This window comes from Euleptes europaea, chromosome 14, assembly GCF_029931775.1.
Source record: "Euleptes europaea isolate rEulEur1 chromosome 14, rEulEur1.hap1, whole genome shotgun sequence".
Taxonomy (NCBI): Eukaryota; Metazoa; Chordata; class Lepidosauria; order Squamata; family Sphaerodactylidae; genus Euleptes; species Euleptes europaea.
In genome coordinates, this window is record NC_079325.1 from 23633896 (window position 1) to 23658372 (window position 24477).

General features: G+C 44.2%; 1 protein-coding gene across 4 annotated transcripts in view; it reads left to right on the plus strand.

The window, feature by feature from the left end:
* The window catches only part of LRRTM4 (leucine rich repeat transmembrane neuronal 4), a 442924-nt gene extending 424443 nt beyond the window's left edge, over positions 1 to 18481 (plus strand). For 2 of the 4 annotated variants that reach the window (XM_056860680.1, XM_056860681.1), the window contains one exon: positions 18248 to 18481. In XM_056860680.1, coding sequence (XP_056716658.1) covers positions 18248 to 18469 — 222 coding nt within the window. In that variant the 3' untranslated portion in view covers positions 18470 to 18481. The remainder of the gene's footprint in view (positions 1 to 18247) is intronic. The other 2 variants (XR_008933774.1, XM_056860682.1) reach the window with 2 other exon arrangements.
* The last annotated feature ends 5996 nt before the right edge of the window (positions 18482 to 24477 follow it).

The following is a 24477-nucleotide window of genomic DNA, read 5'->3' on the forward strand; positions in this document are numbered from 1 at the left end:
GTCCTTGGGTGGGTGATGCAGTGATTAAGATTTTGCTGCAAGGAACATAACTTGGGACAGTGCTGAGCAACCAGGGGGTTGGATGCAGCCTGCTTTCCTACAAAATCTCACCTAGTTCTTTTCCCTACTATAACCCCTATCCCAAATAACTTATGTATATGCAAGCCCTCTGATTCTCAGCATATCCTTTTTGATTAGGGTTGCCAGGTCCCTCTTCACTACCAGTGGGAGGTTTTTGGGGTGGAGCCTGAGAAGGGCGGGGTTTGGGGAGGGGAGGGACTTCAATGTCATAGACTCCAATTGCCAAAGTGGCCATTTTCCCCAGGGGAACTGATCTCTATCGGCTGGAGATCAGTTGTAATAGCAGATCTCCAGCTAGTACCTGGAGGTTGGCAACCTTATTTTTGATTGGTCAAAGAGGACACCTCCTTTCTTTTTTCACCAAAAGCAAAGCTGGTTGGATCCTACCCCAGAGCTTGCTTGGTGTTCAGTAGCTCCCATGAACAAAGGTGTGCAATCTTGCAAGGACATCAACCACAACCCATAAAGAACAACACTTCCCCCCTTGAATCAATCCTGCATTTGTGAAAGTTGTGGAAACCCTGGGCAGTTGTTTTCCCTGAGTTACAACTCCGAGGATTGTACAGAAAAAAAGAATTATATCTTGGCAGCCGAGGCTTGTGGCTTAAAGAAATCATTTTTATTTTTGCTCTCCGCATACAGAGCTCCTGTACGACTTTTAAAAGAGCATTTAAAACTCTTTAAGGAAGCCATTCATTTCTGGGTGGCCCTCTTGCATGCCGTAAATTTGGAGCCGACCTAATGAAAAGCCAATATTTAACACAAGACAAAGACCTATTTCACTCATTCTCCAATGCCTTCATTTGTCACTCTGGCAGCAACATTATCAAATGTTCATATTAAATACTGTATGTATTTATTGTGAGTAATGGATGGAACAGGTTGCCATCTTTATGATCACTGCCCAGAGAAACAACTCTACCTTCTTCCTCGTTTTCATAATTCTTGCCTGACAGGAACTATGTGCTTGGGTTTTCAAATGCTACATAAGGCCTGCCTTTGAGAGGCCATCCCCCATCAACTGGTTAGTATGCCATGTTCTTTTCATAGGAAAAGATATTGTGGTGTTCTCATGTGGTGAAATCTCAATGGGGGGCACACATTGCCCTTAGGGAACTAGCTGAAGCTCCTTGACATGCAGTAGGTCCTGCCTTTTCTTATACATTCAGTAAGGCTCTGCTGCACTACAGGATCTGGCATAACATATGGTCCTAATAATTCAAGGAAATGTCTTGGCAGGCAGTGCAATTCCATGCACGGACAGAGTTGTTTAATAGGTTCACACACAAAGAGTTCAACCCATGTTGAACTAAACTTATATATTTCTTTCTGTGTTTGTTTTTATGAAGGTTTTTGGTCATTTTCCACACTCATAGAGAATGCAATCACATTCTTTCACTGATGTTGTCTGTGCCATTCTCTTTCTTCTTTTTTGCTCTAACAGTCATCAGTCTCATTGAGAACCGGTGTAGTGTAGTAGTTAGATTGTCAGACCGGAAAGATCAGGATTCAAATCACCAATCAGCAGTGAAGCTCATTGGGTAGAGTTGCCAGCCTCCAGGTGGGTGGATGGAGATCTCCTGCTATTACAACTGATCTCCGGGCGACAGAGATCAGTTACCCTTGAGAAAATGGCCACTTTGGCAATTGGACTCTACGGCATTGAAGTCCCTCCCTGCCCCAAACTCAACCTCCTCAGGCTCTGCTCCCCAAATTCCCAGATATTTCCCAACCCAGAGCTGGCAATCCTATCATTGGGTGACCTTGGCTCAGTCACTCTCCATCTGCCTAACCTACAGCTCACATGGTTGTTCTGAAAATGAATGGAGGGCTGAACCTGTGGTCACCTATATAATTTTGCTGATGCTCACAGTTGTAGATCTAATGTCATGATGATGTCATTGGCAGCTTGGAAAGCCAATGATAAAAAGAGAAATCTCCACTGAATTTGAAAAGGGAATGGATCTCTTGTGCAGAGCGTTCATCTGCAGAATTGTGTAGTTCTATTGAATCTGATTCCCCCCCTGTAAGTTCTTATGTGCCAGAGAAATAATTATTTCCCCAAAAAAGTAGATCCATTGTCTGATTAGCCTGCTGATTTGCTCCATCTTAGAACATCACATGCCACCCCACCCCCAGTTTCCGGTGGTCTTATTTTTCTGGATGGAGCTGTCACTTGGCAACTGTCAGCAAAGTCAAGATCATTGAAACTATGCAGGGCCAATTCATATGAGCAGCTGGGGTCTAAGTTCCCATTAAGAAATTCCTCCAGTGATGGGAACTGCATTCCCGTGATAAGAAATCTCACAGCGATAAGAAATCTCACAGCTGGTCTCTGATGCCACACAACCTTGCTGCAGTTCATATTTTACACTGTTTACTTTAGCTAAAATGCCTTGGCAGGGAGATTGTGAAGCTCACATCATTTTGGTGCTCTTCTGTTCCTCACTGGGTTTTTTTTTTTTTTTTTTTTACGAAGCCCAGTTTTCTTTGAAGCAGCAAAAAGAAAAACATGGAACAATACACTTGTGGTAGAACAGAGGTCTACAGTATTATAGACAGGAATGATGCTATGCAGGGGGTAAGGAGATAAAGGTACCATGGGAGTACAGTTTGTTATACAGGTTGGAGGGGGTAAGCAGTACTTTTTTCTATCTCCTGGATATAACAGCTTGTTTCCTGTGGCCGTCAGCTTGCATCCTTGGCAATGAGGGAAAACTGTTCTGAGTCAGCAAGTGGAGCACAGGTTCCTGCATCCAAAGTAGCCAGTGAATTGTTTGCCGAATACAGATAGGGCAGCATACATCAGTGTTTAAAATGGCTTCCTTCTGATTCTGAGCATAGCATTTGTTTAAAGAGCCAGCGTGGTGTAGTGGTTAGGAGCAGTGGTTTGGAGTGGTGGAGTCTGATCTGGAGAACCGGGTTTGATTTGTAGGGTTGCCAGGTCCCTCTTCGCCACTGGCGGGAGGTTTTTGGGGCAAAGCCTGAGGAGGCCAGGGTTTAGGGAATAGGAGGGACTTCAGTGCCATAGAGTCCAACTGCCAAAGTGGCCATTTCCTCCAGGTGAATTGATCTCTATCGGCTGGAGATCAGTTGTAATAGCAGGAGATCTCCAGCTAGTACCTGGAGGTTGGCAACCTTATTGATTCCCCACTCCTCCACATGAGCAACGGAGGCGAACTGGGTTTGTTTCCCCACTCCTACACATGAAGCCAGCTTGGGATAGTCACACTCTCTTAGCCCAACCTACTTCACAGGGTGGCTGTTGCAGGAAGGGGAAGGGAAGGTGATTGTAAGCTGGTTTGATTCTCCCTTAAGTGGTAGAAAAAGTCGGCATATAAAAACCAACTCTTCTTCTTCAGATGTCAGTTGCTAGGATGGCACCATTAGTCACTTGTAACAGATTCTCTTTCAATGCATGATCAGTGCTGCAGGTCAACTCAGCTGTTTGGATAGACAGCTGGGGCATATCTGCTGGTTTTGAAGGAGTCTGGGAACCTGGCTTGCTAAACCTAGGGACCAGGAGGGGTGCATAGAACATGGAAAAGATGGTACACACCGCAGCTTTGTTTTCATTGGGGAAAAACACAGCAATGCTCAAGGCATAATAGAATTTTGTCATTGGTCACTGATATTTGCTGAAACTTTGGATACTGCACGATCATTTCATTGCAGTGGTCATTCATCACTAGGATGCCTTGTCCACATGGGAAAATCCAGTTGAAAAAGTTGGTGATAGCACAGCAACAACACATTATCCAAAGATGAGTGGATACAGCCCTAAGGTGTCATCAGCAATACATTAATAGGTGAGATAAAGAAAGCTTAAGGAATCTAGGTCTATATTTAAGGCTGTAACTAAAGTTCTGTAGGAAAAAATGGACATTTCTTATGCTACATTTGCCCAGCCTACCACCATTGCAGTCCTAGGTAGTTACCCCTCGGGTTTTCAGTTCCATGTTGTGAAATTCCTGGAAATTTGGGGTGAAGCCTGGGAGTGTGGGGTTTGAGGAAGGGAGGGACTTCAGCAGGGTATAATATCATGGAGTCCATCCTCCAAAGCAACCATTTTCTCCAGGACCAGAGAGTCAATAGGGCATAGATGTAGACGTAGCTGAATCTGTTGCACTTTTAACACTGCCTAAGCAGTTACACCCTTATAAGCCCGTTGACTTGAAGTGCTAGGGAACTTAGAAAGATAGCACTGCAAGTAGGGTTGCCAGGTCCCTTTTTGCCACCAGCGGGAGGTTTTGGGGGCGGAGACTGAGGAGGGTGGGGTTTGGGGAGGGGAGGGACTTCAGTGTCATGGAGTCCAATTGCCAAAGCGGCCTTTTTCTCCAGGTGAACTGATCTCTATTGGCTGGAGAGAGGCTTACCAGGTCCCTCGTCTTCTTCGGCGGGAGGTTTTTGGAGTGGAGGTGGAGGGAGTCGCATGCTCCTGGAAGTGTTTCACTTTTCACCCAGAAGTGCTGCATTGCAAAGGGCTGGTTTCCACTCAAACTCCCAGTTTGAGTGGTAAAGGCCTGTTGCGATGCAGCACTTCCGGGTGTAAAACGCACCCCAAGGGGCCGTTTTCCACTCAAATGGCCCCTTGTGATGCGTTTTACACCAGAAAGTGCCGCATTGCAACAGGCTTTTACCACTCAAACTGGGAGTTTGAGTGGAAACCGGCCCTTTGCAATGCAGCACTTCCGAATATGAACCGGAAATGACCTGTCCCTGCCTGCACAGATTGCCTGCTGACCCTCAGATGGTCAGCGGGTGGCCACGTGGATTGGCGGGGGTTTGCCTGCCACCACCTGGCACTTGGCAACCCTTGCTGGAGATCAGTTGTAATAGCAGGAGATCTCCAGCTAGTACCGGGAGGTTGGCAACCCTATCTGGAAAAGTTGCATAACACGACAATGAAGACCAAAAAAAAACAGGAGTGGAAGAGGGGCCGGGTTTCATATATTGATTGGGATCCATTGAGCAATTGCTTGGCTGCAAGATGCCCATTCCATTTATTTGGATGTGAGCTGTAAGAGAGAGGGATTGCTGAACAACTCGCGGAAGATTGACACTTCCTGAAACATTCTCATTGGGTACAAGCAGGCTAGATCATCGAAGTCAGCAGGGCAAGTCTTCGATTCTCACTGGAGTGAAAACATGTAAACAGAATTTTGAGAACAGGCATGTAAGGTGAATCCAGAATATCAGTTGGTCACAGGCAAACCCAAAATTGTATTCTACATATTTTAAGGCAATTGTTGATTTGCAGCATGGGTGTCTCGGGTTTAGGGTCCAGAGCCTGAATTTTACTCTGAAACAGGAGATTTGCATGCCTTTCCTTTCTCTCACCTAATATCTCAATGTTAATCCTTCTGACTCAGGTTTATGTAAATGCCCCTTGTAACTGAATGTTTGTTTCCAGGATGCAGCCATTAAGACTGCAACGCTGACATCATTTAGTCGCAAGATCTACAGAGGTGAAGACTTCAGAAGTTAATACCAGCTAATTAATCCAGCCCATTAGCCCCCAAACCCTCACTGAGTATATGAAGTGCTACTAATGCAATAAGCTCCTTAGTTAATAAAGACAAAGTTTGCTTCAAGGAAATGATGGCACCACAGTCATTGACTTAATCAACTATCTTCAACACTTCACTGAAAGCGTATGACAGTCTACGACAAACATTTAGGATCAACATCATCATTTACTTAATGGCTCATTTTTTAAAAATGTGTCTCTCTTGTCAGTTTCTCCCAAAGGCATGGGAAAATTGTTCCAATACATCCACACTACCACATCAGGTAAAGAAACCATATTCAACTGTATATTTTAGATAACAGTTGTGAGCATACAGTTTCCCCCCCCCCCAGTGTTTCAGTGTTAGTGACGCTATGATCCTAAAAAAATAATGTGATCAAAAATCCCTGTTACCTTTGTCATGGTGCTTGTTTTCTCTAAAGTCAACACTGCATATTATTAAATTGCTGATCCATTCATACATTAAAATGAGCCATGTTTCAAATACTGGCAGCATACATCATCACACAGGGAAGTAGTTGGCAACTGCTGTTGCTGCACGCTCACAATTTACTGGATTGCTTGGGTAGATGGGAATTGCAGTATTACAGTATATTTGGCCTTCTGACTCAGTTTGGGAGACCTGAAGAACTACAGTTCTCATCAACTCTGGCAGGAAGTTGTAGTGGAGAAGATTGTGAAGAGTAGGGTCTATCATCTATATAAAGAGTTATGAATGCATGAAGCTACCTTATACGGTGTTGGACTTTGGTCTATCAAGATCAGTGTTGTTTGCTATGACAGCTGCTTTCCAGAATCTCAGGCAGAGGACTTTCACATCAACTCCTAGCAGATCCTTTTCAACGTAGGGTTGCCAGGTCCCTCTTCACAACCAGCGGGAGATTTTTGGGTCGGAGCCTGAGGAAGGCGGGGAGGGGAGGGGAGGGGCGTCAATGCCATAGAGTTCAATTGCCAAAGTGGCCATTTTTCTCCAGGTGATCTGATCTCTATCGGCAGGAGATCAGTTGAATTAGCAGGAGATCTCCTGCTACTACCTGGCAGTTGGCAACCCTAGCAACCAGTTGGAGCTTGGGATGGTGGAGACATAGGAGGGTGCACAGCGTTGCACATGCCATGATATCACATCCAGGGGGGAAAAAAACAGGCATGGTGACATGCCACTCTAGGAATTGCTAGAAACCATAGAGTTCCTGGTACTATCTACAGCCATATGATATAACATCCAATTTTCCCCAGAAGTGGCATCACACCATGTGTGACACAAGCAATTTTTTAAAATAAAAAATTATCCCACCGCAGCTCAGAGCAACTTTATTTTAATTGGAGATGTTTGAGATTGAACCTGGGACTTTCTGAAGGCAAAGCAGGTATACTTCCACTGAGCCACAGCTTCTCCCTATTTGCAGTGGCATGTTAATTTCACTCTCCAAGCTTGTGGCTAAGGGAATAGGGTGTTGCAACCTGTCTTTGTGAGCATGTATACATATGTGCATTGCCAAGTGCTTCGTTGAACACTCAGAAATATCTGTTGAACATTTTTGAGTGTTCAACAGGGATTCTTGTAAAAAGTTAAACAATTTCAGATCAAGCATTGGGAGTGTTTGCTCACCACTTAGATGCCATGTGGTGATAAATAACATGTCACTGAAATTTTTGAATCTGTATTTGTTTTTATACTATTTATATAGATCCAAAATCAGTTAAAAAAAGACAATAATTGATTAGCAACAAAGAACATGATGAGAATAATGAAACAGATACTTTTATGTATTAAGCATTCCTGCCCTTCTCTGTAGTGGGCATGGATCAGATATCACACAGCAGTCAGGTATGTCATGGCCATATCTATATTTCTCACCGAAGACTGGCTTGTCACTGCATAATGGACAGACACTGGAAAGCTATGATTGGCTGATTGGCCCATTGGTCTGTCCACTAAACGTTTAGGAATTCATCCTTTACATTCACAGTTGATTGGTATTCATTCACTGTTGAAAATAAAATAAAAGTGGTCCTATATCATCTTAGGCTACTGGTGCAGTAAACCTTTCTGTTATTAAACATTGGTTTAGACTGAATAGCTTTGCGTATGTGCATGGTGGATGGAAACAGATGATTCAGTACTTCAGCACTAGACTGAATTATTTAGCCGCTTAATCCCTTCCAATGGGATTCCACAGGGAGTCCTTGAGCCCCTGTAAGTCTCTTGATTACTAGAGCCTCCGTTGGCTTAGACCCATGGGAAGCAACCAAATTGCGATGCAATTAGAAGGCTGTTGCATTTTAGCTAGCCCCAGCAGGAGCAAAATTCAGGGGAAGGTCAGCAGAGGTGGTGAAGGAGCTGTCTTTCGGGGAAACGAATTTGCCAGTACTGATCAGCTTGTTGAAACAGAATTCTCTGAAACATAACTTGGGAATATACTACTAGCAGAACTGTATTTTCCACATCAACTGAGCCAGTGATGCAAGATCCTCTACAATCAAAAACTCCGATTTCATGATGCCATAGAAATTTGGATTTAGGAGGCTGCCTTCTGGAATTGTGGCACATATCCATGCTCCCACTGTCACCACCCCATAACAGAAGGGAATGTGATTGTTTTATTTACCCACATCAATGCCAGGTCTAAGCCCAGGCCTGTTAAAAAGTAGCATTGTACCTGCATTTAGAGGGTCAGGCCTATTTCTTGGGGGGAGGGGGGTCTTAAGGACATGAATGGAAAAATCTGAGGTTTCCTCCTAACCATGTATAATCCAGATTCTAAGCACTTTTCTATGTGCTTTTTAATGTCTATTGGTTATTAGGAATGCTATTTTGTATGTAGGACTCAGGCTTGCCAGTCCCCTGGTGAGGCAGAGGATCCCCCGGCCCTGCCTCTTGGAGCAGCAGTGAGAAGAAAATTTTAAAAGTGTCTGTTAAGACAATGGTGTGACATCACTTTGGGGTAGGGTTGCCAACCTCCAGGTACTAGTAGCTGGAGATCTCCTGCTATTACAACTGATCTCCAGTTGATAGAGATCAGTTCATCTGGAGAAAATGGCTGCTTTGGCAATTGGACTCTATGGCATTAAAGTCCCTTCCCTCTCCTAAACGACGCCCTCCTCAGGCTGTGCCCCCAAAACCTCCCGCCGGTGGTGAAGAGGGACCTGGCAAACATTCTTTGGGGGGAAACCCAGAAGTGACATCATGCCTCTCTAGAAATCACCAGGAACTCTGTGGTAAAATCATTGAGTTTCTGGTGATTCCTAGAGTTTTCCCCAGAAATGACATGATGTCATCACGGTTGGCTGCTTTCCCATGCCCCTCCCCTCCTCTTCTGGTTACCAGGCTGGTAGGGTTGCCAATGGTGACTTGAGAAATCCCTGGAGATTTGGGGATGGTTTCTAGGGAGGGCATAGTTTAGGAAGTGGGGGGAGCTCAGTGAGGACGTGATGCTATACAGGCCACCCTCCAATGCTATTTCCTCTGTGGGAACTGATCCCTGTAGTCTGAATTCCAGGAGAACCCCAGTCCCTACCTGGCGGCTGCCAACTCTAGCTGGGGAAATAAACCAACCCTACACATGCAGATTACATTCAACAAAGTTTACCGCCACAGCAGCATTGCAAGAAGCATTACCTAGCAGCAGGCCATTTCCACAGTAGAGAAAGCTTCAGCATATGTTACTTACAGGCAAACAAGAGAGGAAAGAAAAGCAGTCAATAAACTCTGAACCACAGAAAGCATAATTTACAGCTCCCCCTGCAGTTCAGATAACTCACGTGCTGCAACATCTTTTAGGGTTTCTCATCCTTAGGAGGAAACTGTGGCTGTCTTTTATCTCAGCCAGGTTACTGAAATTTCTCTTGTCTAAATGCTGGTGCCTGTTTTTGTTTGTTTGTTTTTTTGGTTTTTGTTGTTGTTGTTGCATCCATTGCTTAGAAATGACAGAAATGACATATGACAGGCAGAAAGGTGCCATTTTTTTTATAGTGAGAATACTTCAACAGTGGAATCTGCTGCCTAAGGAGGTGAGCTCCCCCACACTGGCAGTCTTCAAGCAGCGGCTAGACACACACTTGTCAGGGATCCTCTAGGCTGAACCTGCATTGAGCAGGGGGTTGGATTGGATGGCCTGTATGGCCCCTTCCAACTCTATCATTCTATGAAAGGGCATTGAAATGGTGCCAGAAAAGCATATAATGTGAAGATGGTTTAAGCATGGCATACGAGAAACAAGCAGATTGAGGGAGTTTGTACCCACCCCCAGAAAACAGGTAGATGAAAATGGTCTTCCCAACCATGCACAAACATTAAACAAAATAAAACTATATATATCCTACCCTTCCATCAAAGAGCTCAGGATGGTGTATATGATTCACCTCATTTTACCCCTACATCAATCCTGTGAGTTAGGTCAGCCTGACAAAGAGTGACTGGTCCGAGGTCACCGGGTGATTTTCATGGGATATTTAGGGTTTGAATCTAGGCTTCCCCATAAAGAAATTATTAAATAAATGTTGCTAGCTCTTATCTCCATTAGGTATCTTGCAACATTTTTTGTTTTAGTCACTAAAGGAAGTTTTTCTCCCCCCCCCCCAGTAATTTAACATTTTATGGGCAGTACTTACTGAGTCAAGATGGTAGAACTTGAAACAATATCATGTTGGGTGGGGGTACCAGCCTCTACTCTCTTTTTTTCTTATTCTACTTTTCTTATTCTAATTTTAATGCAAGCTCTCATTCTGTAAATGCAACTGTACCATCACACATGTAAAAACATAGTTAAAAACATGCTTACGCACAGTGGTGGGACCAGTACCCAGTGGTGGGACCAGTACCCCCCGCCCGGCTCTACCCTGCTTTGGGTCTTAGCAAAGAAAGATCCTGGACTGGCATCAAAGTTGGTATTATTGGTCACCTGCTAAGGCCCACAGACCATCAGGAGGCTTACTGCCAGCATCTAGAGGTTCCTGGCCTGGATACTCCTTCACTATGGTGGTTCTGGCTGCTTGCTTTACCTCTTTGAGTGAGCAGTGAGAAGAGCTAGGAGAAGGAGAAGGGCCCCATGTTACCTCACCCTCTCACTTTGAATGGCAACTTGGATTGGGCCAGGAAGAAAAAGGCAAACAAGATGGGAGTTGTGAAGTAGGGTTGCCAGGTCCCTCTTGGCAACCGGCAGGAGGTTTTAGGGGTGGAGCCTGAAGAGGGTGGGGTTTGGGGAGGGGAGGGATTTCAGTGCCATAGAGTCCAATTGCCAAAGCAGCCATTTTCTCCAGGTGAATTGATCTCTATTGGCTGGAGATCAATTATAATAGCAGGAGATCTCCAGCTAGTACCTGGAGGTTGGCAACCCTATTGTGAGGTGATGTAAGGGACCTGCTCTGGGAGAGTCACTGAGCCCAAGGGCTCCTTAAGACATGAAGAAGAAGAAGCCCATTCCTACTTGGGACAGAATGGCCCACTGCAGGTTCAGTGGGCAGCATTTAGGAGCTGAGGTTCACCATTTGCCTGCCCATGGTGCAAAAAACGCCACCCTTGGCCCCAATCGTCTATCCTCAAGAAACTGAAAAATAGGAGAAAAAACGGCTGGAAAATGGCCTCCATAGGGATGCTCTAGAATTTCCCCATGTCTTTATGGGCTTCCCATAAAGATTAGGGGAAATTCCTAGAGTGTCACTTGGAAGTGACATCACATCACCTCCAAACATAACCTTCTCCAGGCACCGCCCTCAAAATCTACTATCATTTTCCAAGGCAGTGCTGGCAACCCTGTAAGAACAGCACAAGGGGGTCTTTAAACCAAGGAAGCTGGACAAGGATAAAATCATTTGGCCATGATTTACAGGACGCTTTTAAGAGGTGCAAAGTCCTGTGCACCAAGAGTTCCACTCGCAGTTTTCTAGTGATTCAATGATTCAGCCATTTAAACAATTATTCCATACTTTTGTGAGAACTAATGACTGGAAAATTGTGATGTTATATGTATGGTCTAAGTGCATCCTTCAAATGCTTCCCTCCTGCAACACTGATTGTTCACACAATGTTCCTTGAAAAGTGCAGTTCTTAGAACTCCTCACTCCTCTGTAATAGGTCTATTGATTGTTACCTCTGTAAGTAATAGTCTATAAGAGCAAGCCCATTTCCTGAAATTAGACTTTATCTGAGAAAACAGCACAAAGACCACAGTAAAAAAAAAAAATGTTCCCATGAAACAAATTGACATTGCATTTGGTGGAGAAGCATCTTTGGAAGGCTAAAAAAGAACCTTGCACTCTGACAAGAAAAGGCCCTGTAGTTTTCAGCAAGATAAATTAACATCAGATGTCATGTCTAAAGTGAACACAAGAAACTGTCTTATACTGAGTCAAACCATAAGTCTATCAAGGTCAGCACAGTGTTCTCTGACTGACAGTAGCCCTCCATGGTCACAGGTAGAGTTCTTTCACATCCCTGAAATGATAGGGAAAGGGGAAGGAAGCAGATATTTCAAAGATTTCTAGATGAAAATCTCTAGGTATTTCTCTTAGTCAAGCGCCATCAAAGGGATACAAAATTCCAGGTGCTTGGTATTAGCAGCACTGGGGGAATAAACCAGTCCAGCATATGCAGAGTTGCATATGCAGAGTTGCAACAACAGAGTTGTAACGTTTACCACAACAGGATTGTGAGAATGATTAAGAGACTGTAGATCTTCCAGTAGCAGAGAAGTGTGAGGGGGAAACAACAGTGGCATTCAGTGAGCTCTGAACAGCAAAAAGCATATATTATAGCTAGGGTTGCCATCCTCCAGGTGGTGGCTGTCGATCTCCCACTATTACAGCTGATCTCCAGCCGATAGAGATCAGTTCCCCTGGAGGAAATGGCCTCTTTAGCAATTGGACTCTATGGCATTGAAGTCCCTCCCCACCTCAAACCCTGCCCTCCTCAGGCTCCGCCCCACAAATCTCCCACCAGTGGCCAAGAGGGACCTGGCAACCCTACTTGCAGTGCTATCCTAAACAGAGTTACATCCTTCTAAGTCCGCTAGCACTGCAAGTCAACGGGTTTAAAAGGCTGTATCTGCTTAGGCAGTGTTAAAAGTGCAGCCGACCCAGCTACAGCTACATCTATGCCCTATTGACTTTCTGGTCCTGGAGAAAACAGCTGCTTTGGAGGAGCACCTTCCCTCCCCTCCCCAAACCCTGCCCTCCTTAGGCTCCACCCACAAAATCTCCAGGTATTTCCCAACCCGGAGCTGGCAACCCTAATTATAGCCTCCCCCCCCCCCCCGAGTTCAGATGGACTAAAAAGGTAAAAGTAGTCACCTGTGCGAGCACCAAGTCTTTACTGACCTATGGGGTGATGTTACATCACAATATTTACTAGGCAGACTTTGTTTACAGGGTGGTTTGCCATTGCCATCCCCTGTCATCTATACTTTACCCCCAGCAAGCTGGGTACTCATTTGGACTAAACACACCCTGTATTAGTATTTGCATTGATTAAACTGCTCACATCACCAACGTTTGGTTCACTCAGGGAGCTACGCAAAATACCACTGGAAGATAGTAACAGCATCTATTCTAATCAAATATCCTCTATGGGTTTGTTTGGTTCTCAATGGGCTGGGTTGCCAACGTTAGAAGATTAAAAGCCAGCTAAGTGGGAGAGGACAGACATTTTGGCAGTTGCTTTGAACATAACAAGAGCTCAGGGTTGGCAACCTCCAAGTACTAGCTGGAGATCTCCTGCTATTACAACTGATCTCCAGCCGACAGAGATCAGTTCACCTGGAGAAAATGGCCACTTTGGCAATTGGACTCTATGGCATTGAAGTCCCACCCCTCCCCAAACCCCACCCTCCTCAGGCTAAGCCTCAAAATCCTCCCGCCAGTGGTGAAGAGGGACCTGGCAACCCTACAAGGGCCCTACTAAATCAGACCATGGGTTAAGCTTGCCATTTGCCCACCCATCGCAGTAAAAACCCCAACCTCAGCCCCAGTCCCCCACCCTAAACGCATTGAAAAGTGGAAGAAGAATAGGGGGAGAGAATATCATCGATGGTGATGCTCTAGTCTTTTCCCAGTCTCAGTAACCATGCAACCAGAGAAACTAATTCTCTTTTACCAGACTGAGAGTCGAGTATCAGTAAGTAAAATCTAGAGGGCGGTAAGATTTAAGCAAACAGTATGTCACCAACCCCTTAGGCTGCATCACGGCACACATACATAGAAATTTGGTGGTGCAAGTATACTTCCCCTGAAAACCTGTTGCTCCAATGCTAATATTTCAGCGACTATCTCACTGTTTGTTTTCCCAGAGTGGAAAAGCCTGTGAAACTTATAATCCCTGTTCTGATCTACTTTTCTCTTTTGCTACAAAAGAACAATCTTGAGAAGAGAAACAAACAAACCAAAAAACATCACAGTGGAGCTAAGGGGGCAGTTTGGGATACTACAGAAAATATAGTTGACAAGGCAATGGCATTTCAAGGCCATTTAGAGATAATGCTGTGATTCAGAAGCTTTTAACTCCTGTTTGGAGGCAAGAAACAAAGCCATGATGTTCACTGGGCCCCATCTGGTTAATGTCCTGTACATTATTACTGTAAAACACAGGACCTCAATCTCCAAACTAAACAGAACACAAACTATTGCTGGCTTTTATGGTATCGTAAAGTGGTATTTTAACACCTCGAGATCAAGGCTTGGGGTAATGTGGTATAGGTTCTTCTGCTTCAAAGGATTTTTTTTTTTACTTTATTTCATGAGAGTACCCAAGCGATCATGGTTGCCCCATCAATGTCTGTCGAATGTACTGGCTTTCACATTCATGCCATTTAGCTGTCAGGTAAAATGAAAAAAGGTTCAAGCTGAATGCCGACCACCATGTAAGACTTTGATGGTGCAGAGAGGAAAGAGAGAGGGGGAGGGAAGAAAGGAGGGAGGGAGAAAGAGATATCATTCGTTATGATGGGTCTGATGTAGCCAGCTTTCCCTCTCAGTCTCGCCCAATTCCCTTCCATACCACAGCACCTTTCTCTTGTTGCTTTTGGAACGGCAGGTCCCAGGACCCCCAGGATAGCCTTCTTCAGTGGCCAAAGGGGACCCTTTCTGCAGTCATAAAGGAGGCTGAATCCAACTCAATATTGTAGCCAAACCACTGCAGTCCGATGTTTTCCATGTTCTATCTATCTATCTATCTATCTATCTGTCTGTCTGTCTGTCTGTCTGTCTGTCTGTCTGTCTGATTATTTATTTGTTCCCCACTATGAAGAAAGGTGGGGGTATAAATGAGGTAAATAAATAATTAACAAATAATGACAGACAGACAGACAGCCAGACAGCCAGACAGCCAGACAGCCAGACAGACAGACAGACAGACAGACAGACAGACAGACAGACAGACAGATAGATAGATAGATAGATAGATAGATAGATAGATAGATAGATAATATATTCTGAAAACAAAGTTGGCTAAATCGGAGGATAGTTAAATCCAGCTATTAGGCAAATCTTTCTACATACACATCTTTGAACAACAACCCAGGTTTGCAGAAAAACCTGAAATCTTTAAAAAAATCATTTTTAAAAAAAAAAACCTCAAATGATAAAAGGAGAAAAAAAAATTTTTTTTCTGAGGAGAGACTGCCAGGGAGAGGGAAGGAAGGAAAGCTGGAGATAGGGGAACAATGAAGATAGGTTGGATGGTGGGCAGAATGAAGAGAAGGAAGCAGAAATGAAGGCAATGGGGGCTTTAGGAAAAGGAAAGAGGATATTGTGAGGGAGGGGGAAACTAGATGCCCTCCTATAAGTCCTTGTAGGTCCCTCACTTTTGTGTGTGTATAACAGACAAATGTATATCAGATAACTGAGGTGCAAGAAACAGAACATAAGGAATTGTAAGACTATGGCATGGACATGAAGAATCACAAGTTTGATCTGCTTCATGGAGAAGTTAAATCAAAACGGGAATTTTCTGGTCAAAACAACAGGGATGAGAAATCTGAATATCATAAAATAAATTGGAGCAAATGAGTGTGAAGAAAGAAATTAAGCATTTTAGATTGTCTTTGATCTTAGGATCACTATATTGCAACAAAACAAAATGAAAAATTCAAAGGAGGGCAAGAAGAAAGAGCTACAGAACTGGATTTCATTAATATTCTGTTTGACAGGCAACATTTGAGTAAGGATTATGAATGGCTCTCTGCTGTAAAATGTAACTGACTTCTATAAGTTTACATGCTGGATTTATATTTAGTGCCAGAGCAATTGTTAATGTTCATTCTTAACATGAACAAATGTTTCAATTCACTTTGTTTTAAAGTTTTAGAGTTTGTTTTAGAGTTGCCAATTTCCAGGTATTAGCTGGAGATCTCCTGCTGTTACAACTGATCTCCAGCCGATAGAGATCAGTTCACCTGGAGAAAATGGCCGCTGTGGCAATTGGATTCTATGGCATTGGACTCCTTCCCCTCCCCAAACCCTGCTCTCCTGAAGATCTGCCCCAAAAAACCTCCCACCGGTGGCAAAGAGGGACCTGGCAACCCTAGTTTGTTTCCCCACTCCTCCACATGAAGCCTGCTGGGTGACCTTGGGACAGTCATTATTGTGTATGAACTCTTTCAACTCCACCTACCTCACAAGGTGTGGGGAGGGGAAGGAAAGGCAATTGTAAGCCTCTTTGAGACTCCTTAAAGGTAGAGAAAGTAGGGTATAAAAACTAACTCTTCTTCTTCTTCTTATGCTTCAATTAGACATGTCTCAATGCAGAGAAGCCAGCCACTGGCAAAAGCAGGGGACTGTGTGTGTAAGGAGTTGGGAATGTTTAGTCTGGAGAAGAGGAGGTTGAGGGGGGATATGATTGCTCTCTTTAAGTATTAGGGCTGTCACTTAGAGGAGGGCAGGGAGCAGTTCCCTGTTGGCAGCAGAGGATAAGACTTGCAATGATGGGTTGAAGTGGCAAGTGGAAAGGTACTGGCTGGATATTAGGGGGAAAAAATTTACAGTAAGAGGAGTTCTACAGTGGGATCAGCTACCTAGGGAGGTGGTGAGCTCCCCCTCACTGGCAGTCTTTAAGCAGAGCCTGAACATGCTCTAGGCGGATCCTGCGTTAAGCAGGGGGTTAGACTAGATGGCCTGTATGGACCTTCCAACTCTATGGCCATTTATGCAGGGTCAGTTTTGAGGAAAGATACTAGATTTATCACCCCTCCCATTTCCCACATATTCTTCCGCTGAAGATTAAAAGAAGGCAACTGGGATGTGTGTGTTTTTTTTATATTATCCTGAATCCAAAAGAAGCCATTCAGCTTCTCCCTGCTTACCTTCCTGCCTTATGGCCCAATTTGTAAGCAATTGTTTACTTAGGCAATTTTTGACCTTGCTTTTATGCTAAGGTGAGCTTGAAGAAGTTTATAATAATCCCAAAATGCAGTTTAAATAAACATACTATTGAAATAGACAATTGTGTCTGTGTGTCACAGCTGATTTATGGCTACGACCCCGTAGGGTTTTCAAGGCCAGAGACATTTGGAGGTGGTTTGCCATTGCCTCCCTCCATGTCATGACCCTATACAATTAAAATAAACAGAACAAACCAAGGGCACACTAATGATATCCTGGGCTGATCCTGACTCCACTGGGCTCCCTGATCACCATATTCAGGGCCAAGAACCCTTTGGCTCTTGCCCATTGGCTGCCACCAAAAGGTTCACTCCTCTGGCTACATAGCTTAGTACCTGAAACTGGAAAGGTAACAGAAGTTCAGCCTAGATGTTACAAAGACATGTTGACTGAATTTTCCTCTCTTGCTGAAAGGATCTCTGACAACCCTCAAGCTTATATTCCTGTACCACATACACACACTAAAGAATGAACCGAACCCTCCATGTAATATGGCATTTGAGTAGCAAAAGCCAGTCATCAAGGGTATACTAATTAATTGGGATGGCTTGCTCACATATAGGTTTGCCAACCTCCAGGTGGTGGCTGGAGATCTCCCACTGTTACAACTGATCTCCAGGTGAAAGAGATCAGTTCAACTGGGGCAAATGATTGCTTTGGAAGGTAGAGTCCATGGCATTGTACCCCATTGAAATCCCTCCCCTCTCTAAACCCCACCCTCCTCAGGCTCCACCCCCAAAAATCTCCAGTTATTTCCCAACACACAGCTGGCAACCCTATTCACACATGCCACATGATGTGCATAGCCATCCATTGATGAACATGCATGTATGAGCCTCATATTCCTTTTTATGTGGAAATGGATGTGCAAATATGCCCAGCAGGTCCCATCTATATTATTCATCTGCTTCAGCCTTCTGCTTTTTCTATGGTTCCCTTGTCTTCACCACTGGTGACAGGTTTTGGGGGCAGAGCCTGGGGAAGGCAGGGTTTGGGGAGCAGAGGGACTTCAATGCCAGAGCAGAGGGACTTCAGTGCCATAGAGTCCAATTGCCAAAGCACCAATTTTCTCCAGGGGAACTGATCTCTATCAGCTGGAGATCAGTTGTAATAGCAGGGGATCGCCAGCTAGTACCTGGAGGTTGACAACCCTAGCTAGAGCATTAGTTTTGCCACAGTTTGCCTTGTCTCTTTGATGATGAAAAGTTATGTGCCTGCTCTTCTGTCATTATGTTGACATGGATCTTCTCTTTGTCTTTTCTCTAGGTCCCTCACCATATGAAAACCTTGCCCTATTATGGCTACGACCAACCGGTGATTGGATACTGCCAGGCCCACAAACCCCTCCATGTAAATAAGGGATATGACACCATTTCCCGGGACCAGGCCGAAACCACCAACATGGAGCTCAGTCGAGATCATAGCTTCATTGCTACAATTGCACGTTCTGCTGCTCCAACTATTTACATTGAGAGAATACCAAACTGATGGAATTGTTTTCCTGAGAGTTCAGAAGGGGCGGGAGGGTTCATTTATTGTGCGGAGGGGGGAAAACCTTTGATTCCAGATGAGAACGGAACACAGAAGTTTGCCATTTCCAGTTTACAAACATTTCCATGCAAACAACAGAAAGGCAAACAAAACAACCATTTACTTGAGGAGGACTGCAAAAATTCGGTAGAGTCATCTCCCAGTATGAATTGGAGAACTTCAGGATTTCCTTTGGCTTTAAACTGTTGAACAAACTTCTCGGTGTAAATATCAAAGAAAGATTGTCAAGTTCTTATTACAAACGTTAGATTTCACTCTAGCAACATAAAGGGATGGATTAAAAGTTTTGTTTGTATATTTGATTTTTCTACACTGCACGGTTCCTTGGAAGGAGAGCCACAGGTACAAATAAGGGGGTGGGGTAGACATCAAATGGAGTATGAGGCATTATTTCTTTATTAAGTGTTTAGCACTCTTAGAGGATTTCTTTAACAGTTTCCCCTCCTTTTTACTTTTGCTTTGGGAACAAAACAAGCCAAGATCTTTTTTCTTTCTTCTTATGAGGGTGGGCAAACAGTGCTATAATTTCAGACTCCAAACATGGTGTTAAAGGCTTAAGTTGAACCAAATGGACATGGGTAATTCATGTGAAAGAACAAAGACGTGAAACAGACAAACCTTGGGTGCATGTACATTTAAGACCCACGCTGTACATTTATGGGGTGGGGGATCCTTTGGTTTTTTCCTATCTTCATTGTGCTTCATTGTTGACACTACAATTATGTTTGGGATTCTAAAAACAACAAAAAAGGTATAGATGAATTAAGAGCTCACCATTGAAATGTGCAGCAATGCTAAATGAGGGGCGGGGAGGAGGATTTGGGGTATAGTAATATCCATAATGTAGTCAATAAGGCAAAAATTGTTAGGATGGGTTGAAAGAACATCTTGGAAAATTTGATGGCTAGTGTGATTTGAAAAACAAGCAAACAAAGGAGGTTGTGTAACATTGATTGATTTATTTTTAATTAATTATTCTGATCAGTTAGCTTTTGTGTAGTTTTTATCAATAAAAGGACAAAAAAGTGGTGGGGGAAAATAAATCTATTATTTTGTGGCTGGGACACTACAACACAATTAAACTAATGACTGAATATCTTCTCTAGCTGCTTTGTACAGTGACCTCTGCAATCAACGGACTCTTGGGCCAGGAGGGATTTTTGTATGCATTAAAAATGTAGTGATGTTGTGAGATCCGTGCGCACCCTTGGCATATTTAAATCCCACTGTCATGAGTGAAAACCAAAGTTAAATACCTGCTGAACAGTGCAATCGAAGGCAGAGTTACTATAGCCTAAGCTCCTTGACCTCAATGGATTTAGAAGCTTGGAAAATAATGGGTTGGTGATGGTCCGGAGGACACAAAGATCTAATATGAGATTTGGGGCCAAACACAGGCCTAGTGACCTCTTCTACCCTCCCCCAAATGCTGTACATGGGTGACATAGAGTATTTAAGTATGTGGAACTTGAACTTAATAAATAAATAGTTTAGTAGGTCAGATTTAATGATGATAAATTCATTAATAACCATGAGTACCAACCCACTAGATGATCAAATAGGCTTCCTGTTTGAGACTGCAATCTACTGTCCTGAAGGACAAAGATGAAAGATTGGATGGGTGCCACCATGTTTGCCCACCAACTGTAGGTGATATGAACCAATATACTAGGGTCCCCCATCCTTGTGAGGCCCCAGGGCAGTGTCCCTTCTTTGTCCTTCCTTCTCTGAAACTTTAAGAGGGCCCATTACTCTATGGTAAGAGAAAAGGGCAAGAGTCCAGTGGTACCTTAAAGACTAACAAAAATATTTTCTGGTAGAGTATGAGCTTTCGTGAGCCACAGCTCACTTCTTCAGATACAGCTAGAATGTGAATCCATCTGTCTTTAAGTAGAGGAGAGTGAATTCAGACAAGCATTAGTATGTAAATGTTAACAGTATGTAAATGGCAGGCATGATGGGATTAGGTGTGGTATGCAGAAGAGTCTGTGATGTCCAGGGGAGAGATGGGTGTGGAGAAATCAGCATTGGTAATGAGCCATGAATGCAAGGTCTTTATTCAGCCCAGGTAAATGCATTGACTTTAGTTTGAATATCAACTGTAATTCAGCAGTTTCTCTGTGAATTATCTATGGTAAGAGTTACTACAGCTTGCTCTCTTGGTAGTGAAACTGGGACTCTCTGGAAGTATTGGGTCTATATATGCCCTCCCTCCATCTTCCTCCCTCTTTCTCTGTCATATAGTTAGAGATTAGGCAGGTCTGGCCAGTAAGTGGAGGGTATGTGGCTCAGCATTGCATGCAGAAGGTCCCAGTATCAAGCCCCAGCATCTTCAGCTAAAAGGATCTGGTAGGAGTTGATGTGAAAGACATCTACCTGAGACCCTGGACAGTCACTGCCAGACCAGTCTTAATAGATGGGACTGACCTTGTTAGGCCAAAGGTCTGGCTGGGTATAAGGCTGCTTCATGTGTTCATGCCTCTGGCCTCTGCTCAAGCACTTGTCCAAGCAAGCAGCAGCAGCCATCGACAAAATGGAAAAGGCAGGCAAACCAAGAGTGGCTGCTGCACCTAACTGAAGCAGTGGCTGAACCAGAAGCAATGGTTTGCTCACCTGCCTTCTCCGTTTGTATCATACCTATGCCTGGAGGATTGTGGGACCCAATGGACAACATCTTGCCAAGAACCTTCCAAACCAGCCCTGGTTGCTCTATGACTTAAATCAAACAGATGAGATTTGTGGCAAAATCCAAACTTTTAAAGGAGTCAAACCATAGCTGATAAAACCACTGAGATAGTATTTCTATCAGACTGTTCAATCAGAGGCCAAAATCCAATGTTGCATATTCCTGTGTTCCCGAGGATCATTCTCAGGCTTAAATACAAGTTTATTATAGCTTACTGAATTCTATCCCACTGTCAGGCCACTAAGATATTGGTCTGAGATTCAAAAATCTGTAAAAGAACCCCGCATGTAGGAATATCATTGACCTCTGCACATTCCCCGTTTAAGAAGAAAGTTGATTCGTTGAGGAGAATTCCGAAGATGAGTAGAAAGAGGCATGACTTTACAGTTCAAGCAGGTGAGTCAACATCTTGATGGATCAGTATGATTTAGAAGGTGCCAGCCTGACAAGGAGACTATTTGCAGATTCTAGGCTCTTGTGCTGCATTTATCAGTGACAGTTACAAGTTCAACCGAGGAAGGGTCCAGTATGTGGCAGGATTGGTTTGGGACCTAGGAAAACCAGGTTCAAATCTTCATTCAGCCAAAACCTTTGGCCAGCCACTGTCCTTCCTTGCTGGTTTGTTGTGAGATAAAATTGGAAGAGGAGAGATCCATGTGACTCCCTGAAGAAGAGGCCAGATAGAAAGGTAGGTAGGTAGGTAGGTAGGTAGACAGACAGAGAGAGAGAGAGAGAGAGAGAGAGAGAGAGAGAGAGAGAGAGAGAGAGAGAGAGAGAGAGAGAGAGGAGGAGGAGGAGGAGGAGGAGGAGAAGAGTTGGTTTTTATACGCCAACTTTCCCTACCACTTAAGGAAGAATCAAACCACCTTACAATCACCTTCCCCTCCCCTCCTCACAACAGACATCCTGTGAGGTAGGTGGGGCTGAGAGAGTTCAGAGAGAACTGTGATTAGCCCAAGGTCACCCAGCTGGCTTCATGTGTAGGAGTGGAGAAACCAACCCAGTTCACCAGATTAGCATCCACCACTCAAGTGGAGGAGTGGGGAATCAAACCCGGTTCTCCAGATTAGAGCCCACCACTCCAAACCACCTCTCTTAACCACTATGCCACACTGGCTAGGTAGGTAGGTAGGTAGCTGGCTAGATAGACAGACAGACAGGCAGGCAGATAAATAGCTTTAAACAGGGGCTATGCTAAGTGTAGACTGGCATGTTGTCCAATGTCCATATCCAAGGGGAAAGCAGGCACACAAATTCCATTTAATTTGATTGAAGAATTAATTTGACCGAATAATCCCTTTAATATTTTGAATGCTATGGTGTGTGACTGTGTTGCATAGATGAGACATTCAATCAAACTGATCTCCATGGACCACTCTAGGGAGGCTGGAGTCTGCATCAAGCCTGCAGACTTGGAAGCTGCTGTCACCCACACAAGCAGTCAACGAACAGACTATTTTGCTGATGGCTATTTATGCCTCAGCACTGGAGTGAGCCAGCCAGCCCTGGCAATGATCATGTCTTGGGATTAATCAGTTAATTGTACAGAGCTGGATGCATGGGGGTGGGGGTCTGTGTTAAAATGTGGTGACAGGCAACACAGGCCCACAAACTCAGAAAGATCCCTCTCTGAACCAAACTGCATCCAAACTGCCTAGTAAAAATTATGGACCTTGAAACATTGGTTTCAACTGGAAATGCTCTGAATTCTCTGCCTCTCACCCAATGAGTGAAAGCAGAAGGTATATTGTCACATCCAGATGCTCATCCCAGCCAACAGGTAGCCCAACAAGGGCATACAACAGAGATGTAAGAGGGAGAAGCACAAAAATTCTCTTCCCCTCCTCACTGTTGTCATAGGTGATCTGGGCAGCCTCTATCCCAGCCAGAAGGTCTTCAACCACTTCTAGGAAAGGAATACAATTAGAGCAGATGGAGATCTACAGACCAAGACTGGGGGAGGCAGGACTATACCGTTTTCTTTTCAATGGGCTAATAGCAGGGCCAGTTCTCCAGCACTCTACTTAGGGAGGCACAATGAGGGGAGAGTGCAGCTCAGTTTTTGTTCCCAGTCATTTGTGGCATGGTGAGGTGCACCACTCCCTGGATCTATGCCACCAGAAGCTGGCTCCTGCTGGCTCTGACCTGATGGAGGAGGCTGTGGCTCAGTGGCAGAGCATCTGCTTGGCATGCAGAAGGTCCCAGGTTCAATCCCTGGCATCTCAAGTTAAAGGGACTAGGCAAGTAGGTGATGTGAAAGACCTCTGCCTGAGACCCTGGAGAGCTGTTGCTGGTCTGAGTAGACAATACTGACATGGATGGATTAAGGGTCTGATTCAGTATAAGGCAGCTTCATGTGTTCATGAGGCAATTAATGTATCTTGCTTAAAAGGTAAAGGTCCCCTGTGTAAGCACTGGATCATTCCTGACCCATTCCTGACTAGGCAGACTTTGTTTATGGGGTGGTTTTCCAGTGCCTTCCCCAGTCATCTTCCCTTTACCCCCAGCAAGCTGGGTACTCATTTTACCGACCTCGGAAGGATGGAAGGCTGAGTCAACCTTGAGCCGGCTACCTGAAACCAACTTCTGTCGGGATTGAACTCAGGTCATGAGCAGAGCTTGGACTGTACTACCGCAGTTTATCACTCTGCACCATGGGACTCCTGTATCTTGCTTAGGGTAACAAAATATTTGAACTGACTGTAGCTGTAGGAGCTCAGCCTCTGAGAGTCAGTTTTTCCCAAGAAACTGGCATGTGAGAAGAGTATTAACAACCCCTGCTGCAGAACTGAAGGGGCCCGAATCCAAACTGGAATCCCCTCAAATGCAAATGCCAGGATATCAGATCACCCACATAACTGGCAGGTTGGATTTTGTTTTCGGGGATACTTTGGGCTTACTTGTTGGTTCTGCACACTGAGTTGATTACGGTTATAAGCAGCTAAATATGCCTGTGTACAAAGTGTGTGTGGAAGCCAAGGAACGAATCACTTTACCTCAGAAAGAAGTGGGAATGATTGACTTGTGTTGGTAATGCAGCTCTCCTTCTTATGAGCTATAAAAAGTTACCTCAAGAAATGCTATTAAAATGCACTTCTATTTCGGAATTTAATCTTGAATCTATCCAAGAGGGAGCTTTTAAACCCTGTTGAGAAATTTACCCCCTCCCTGACTGAAATTTGAAATGGTGCCTTTATTCTGCAGCAAGGAATCTAAATTATATGCCTTGTCAAATTATCAAAATTATATGCCTAGCTAT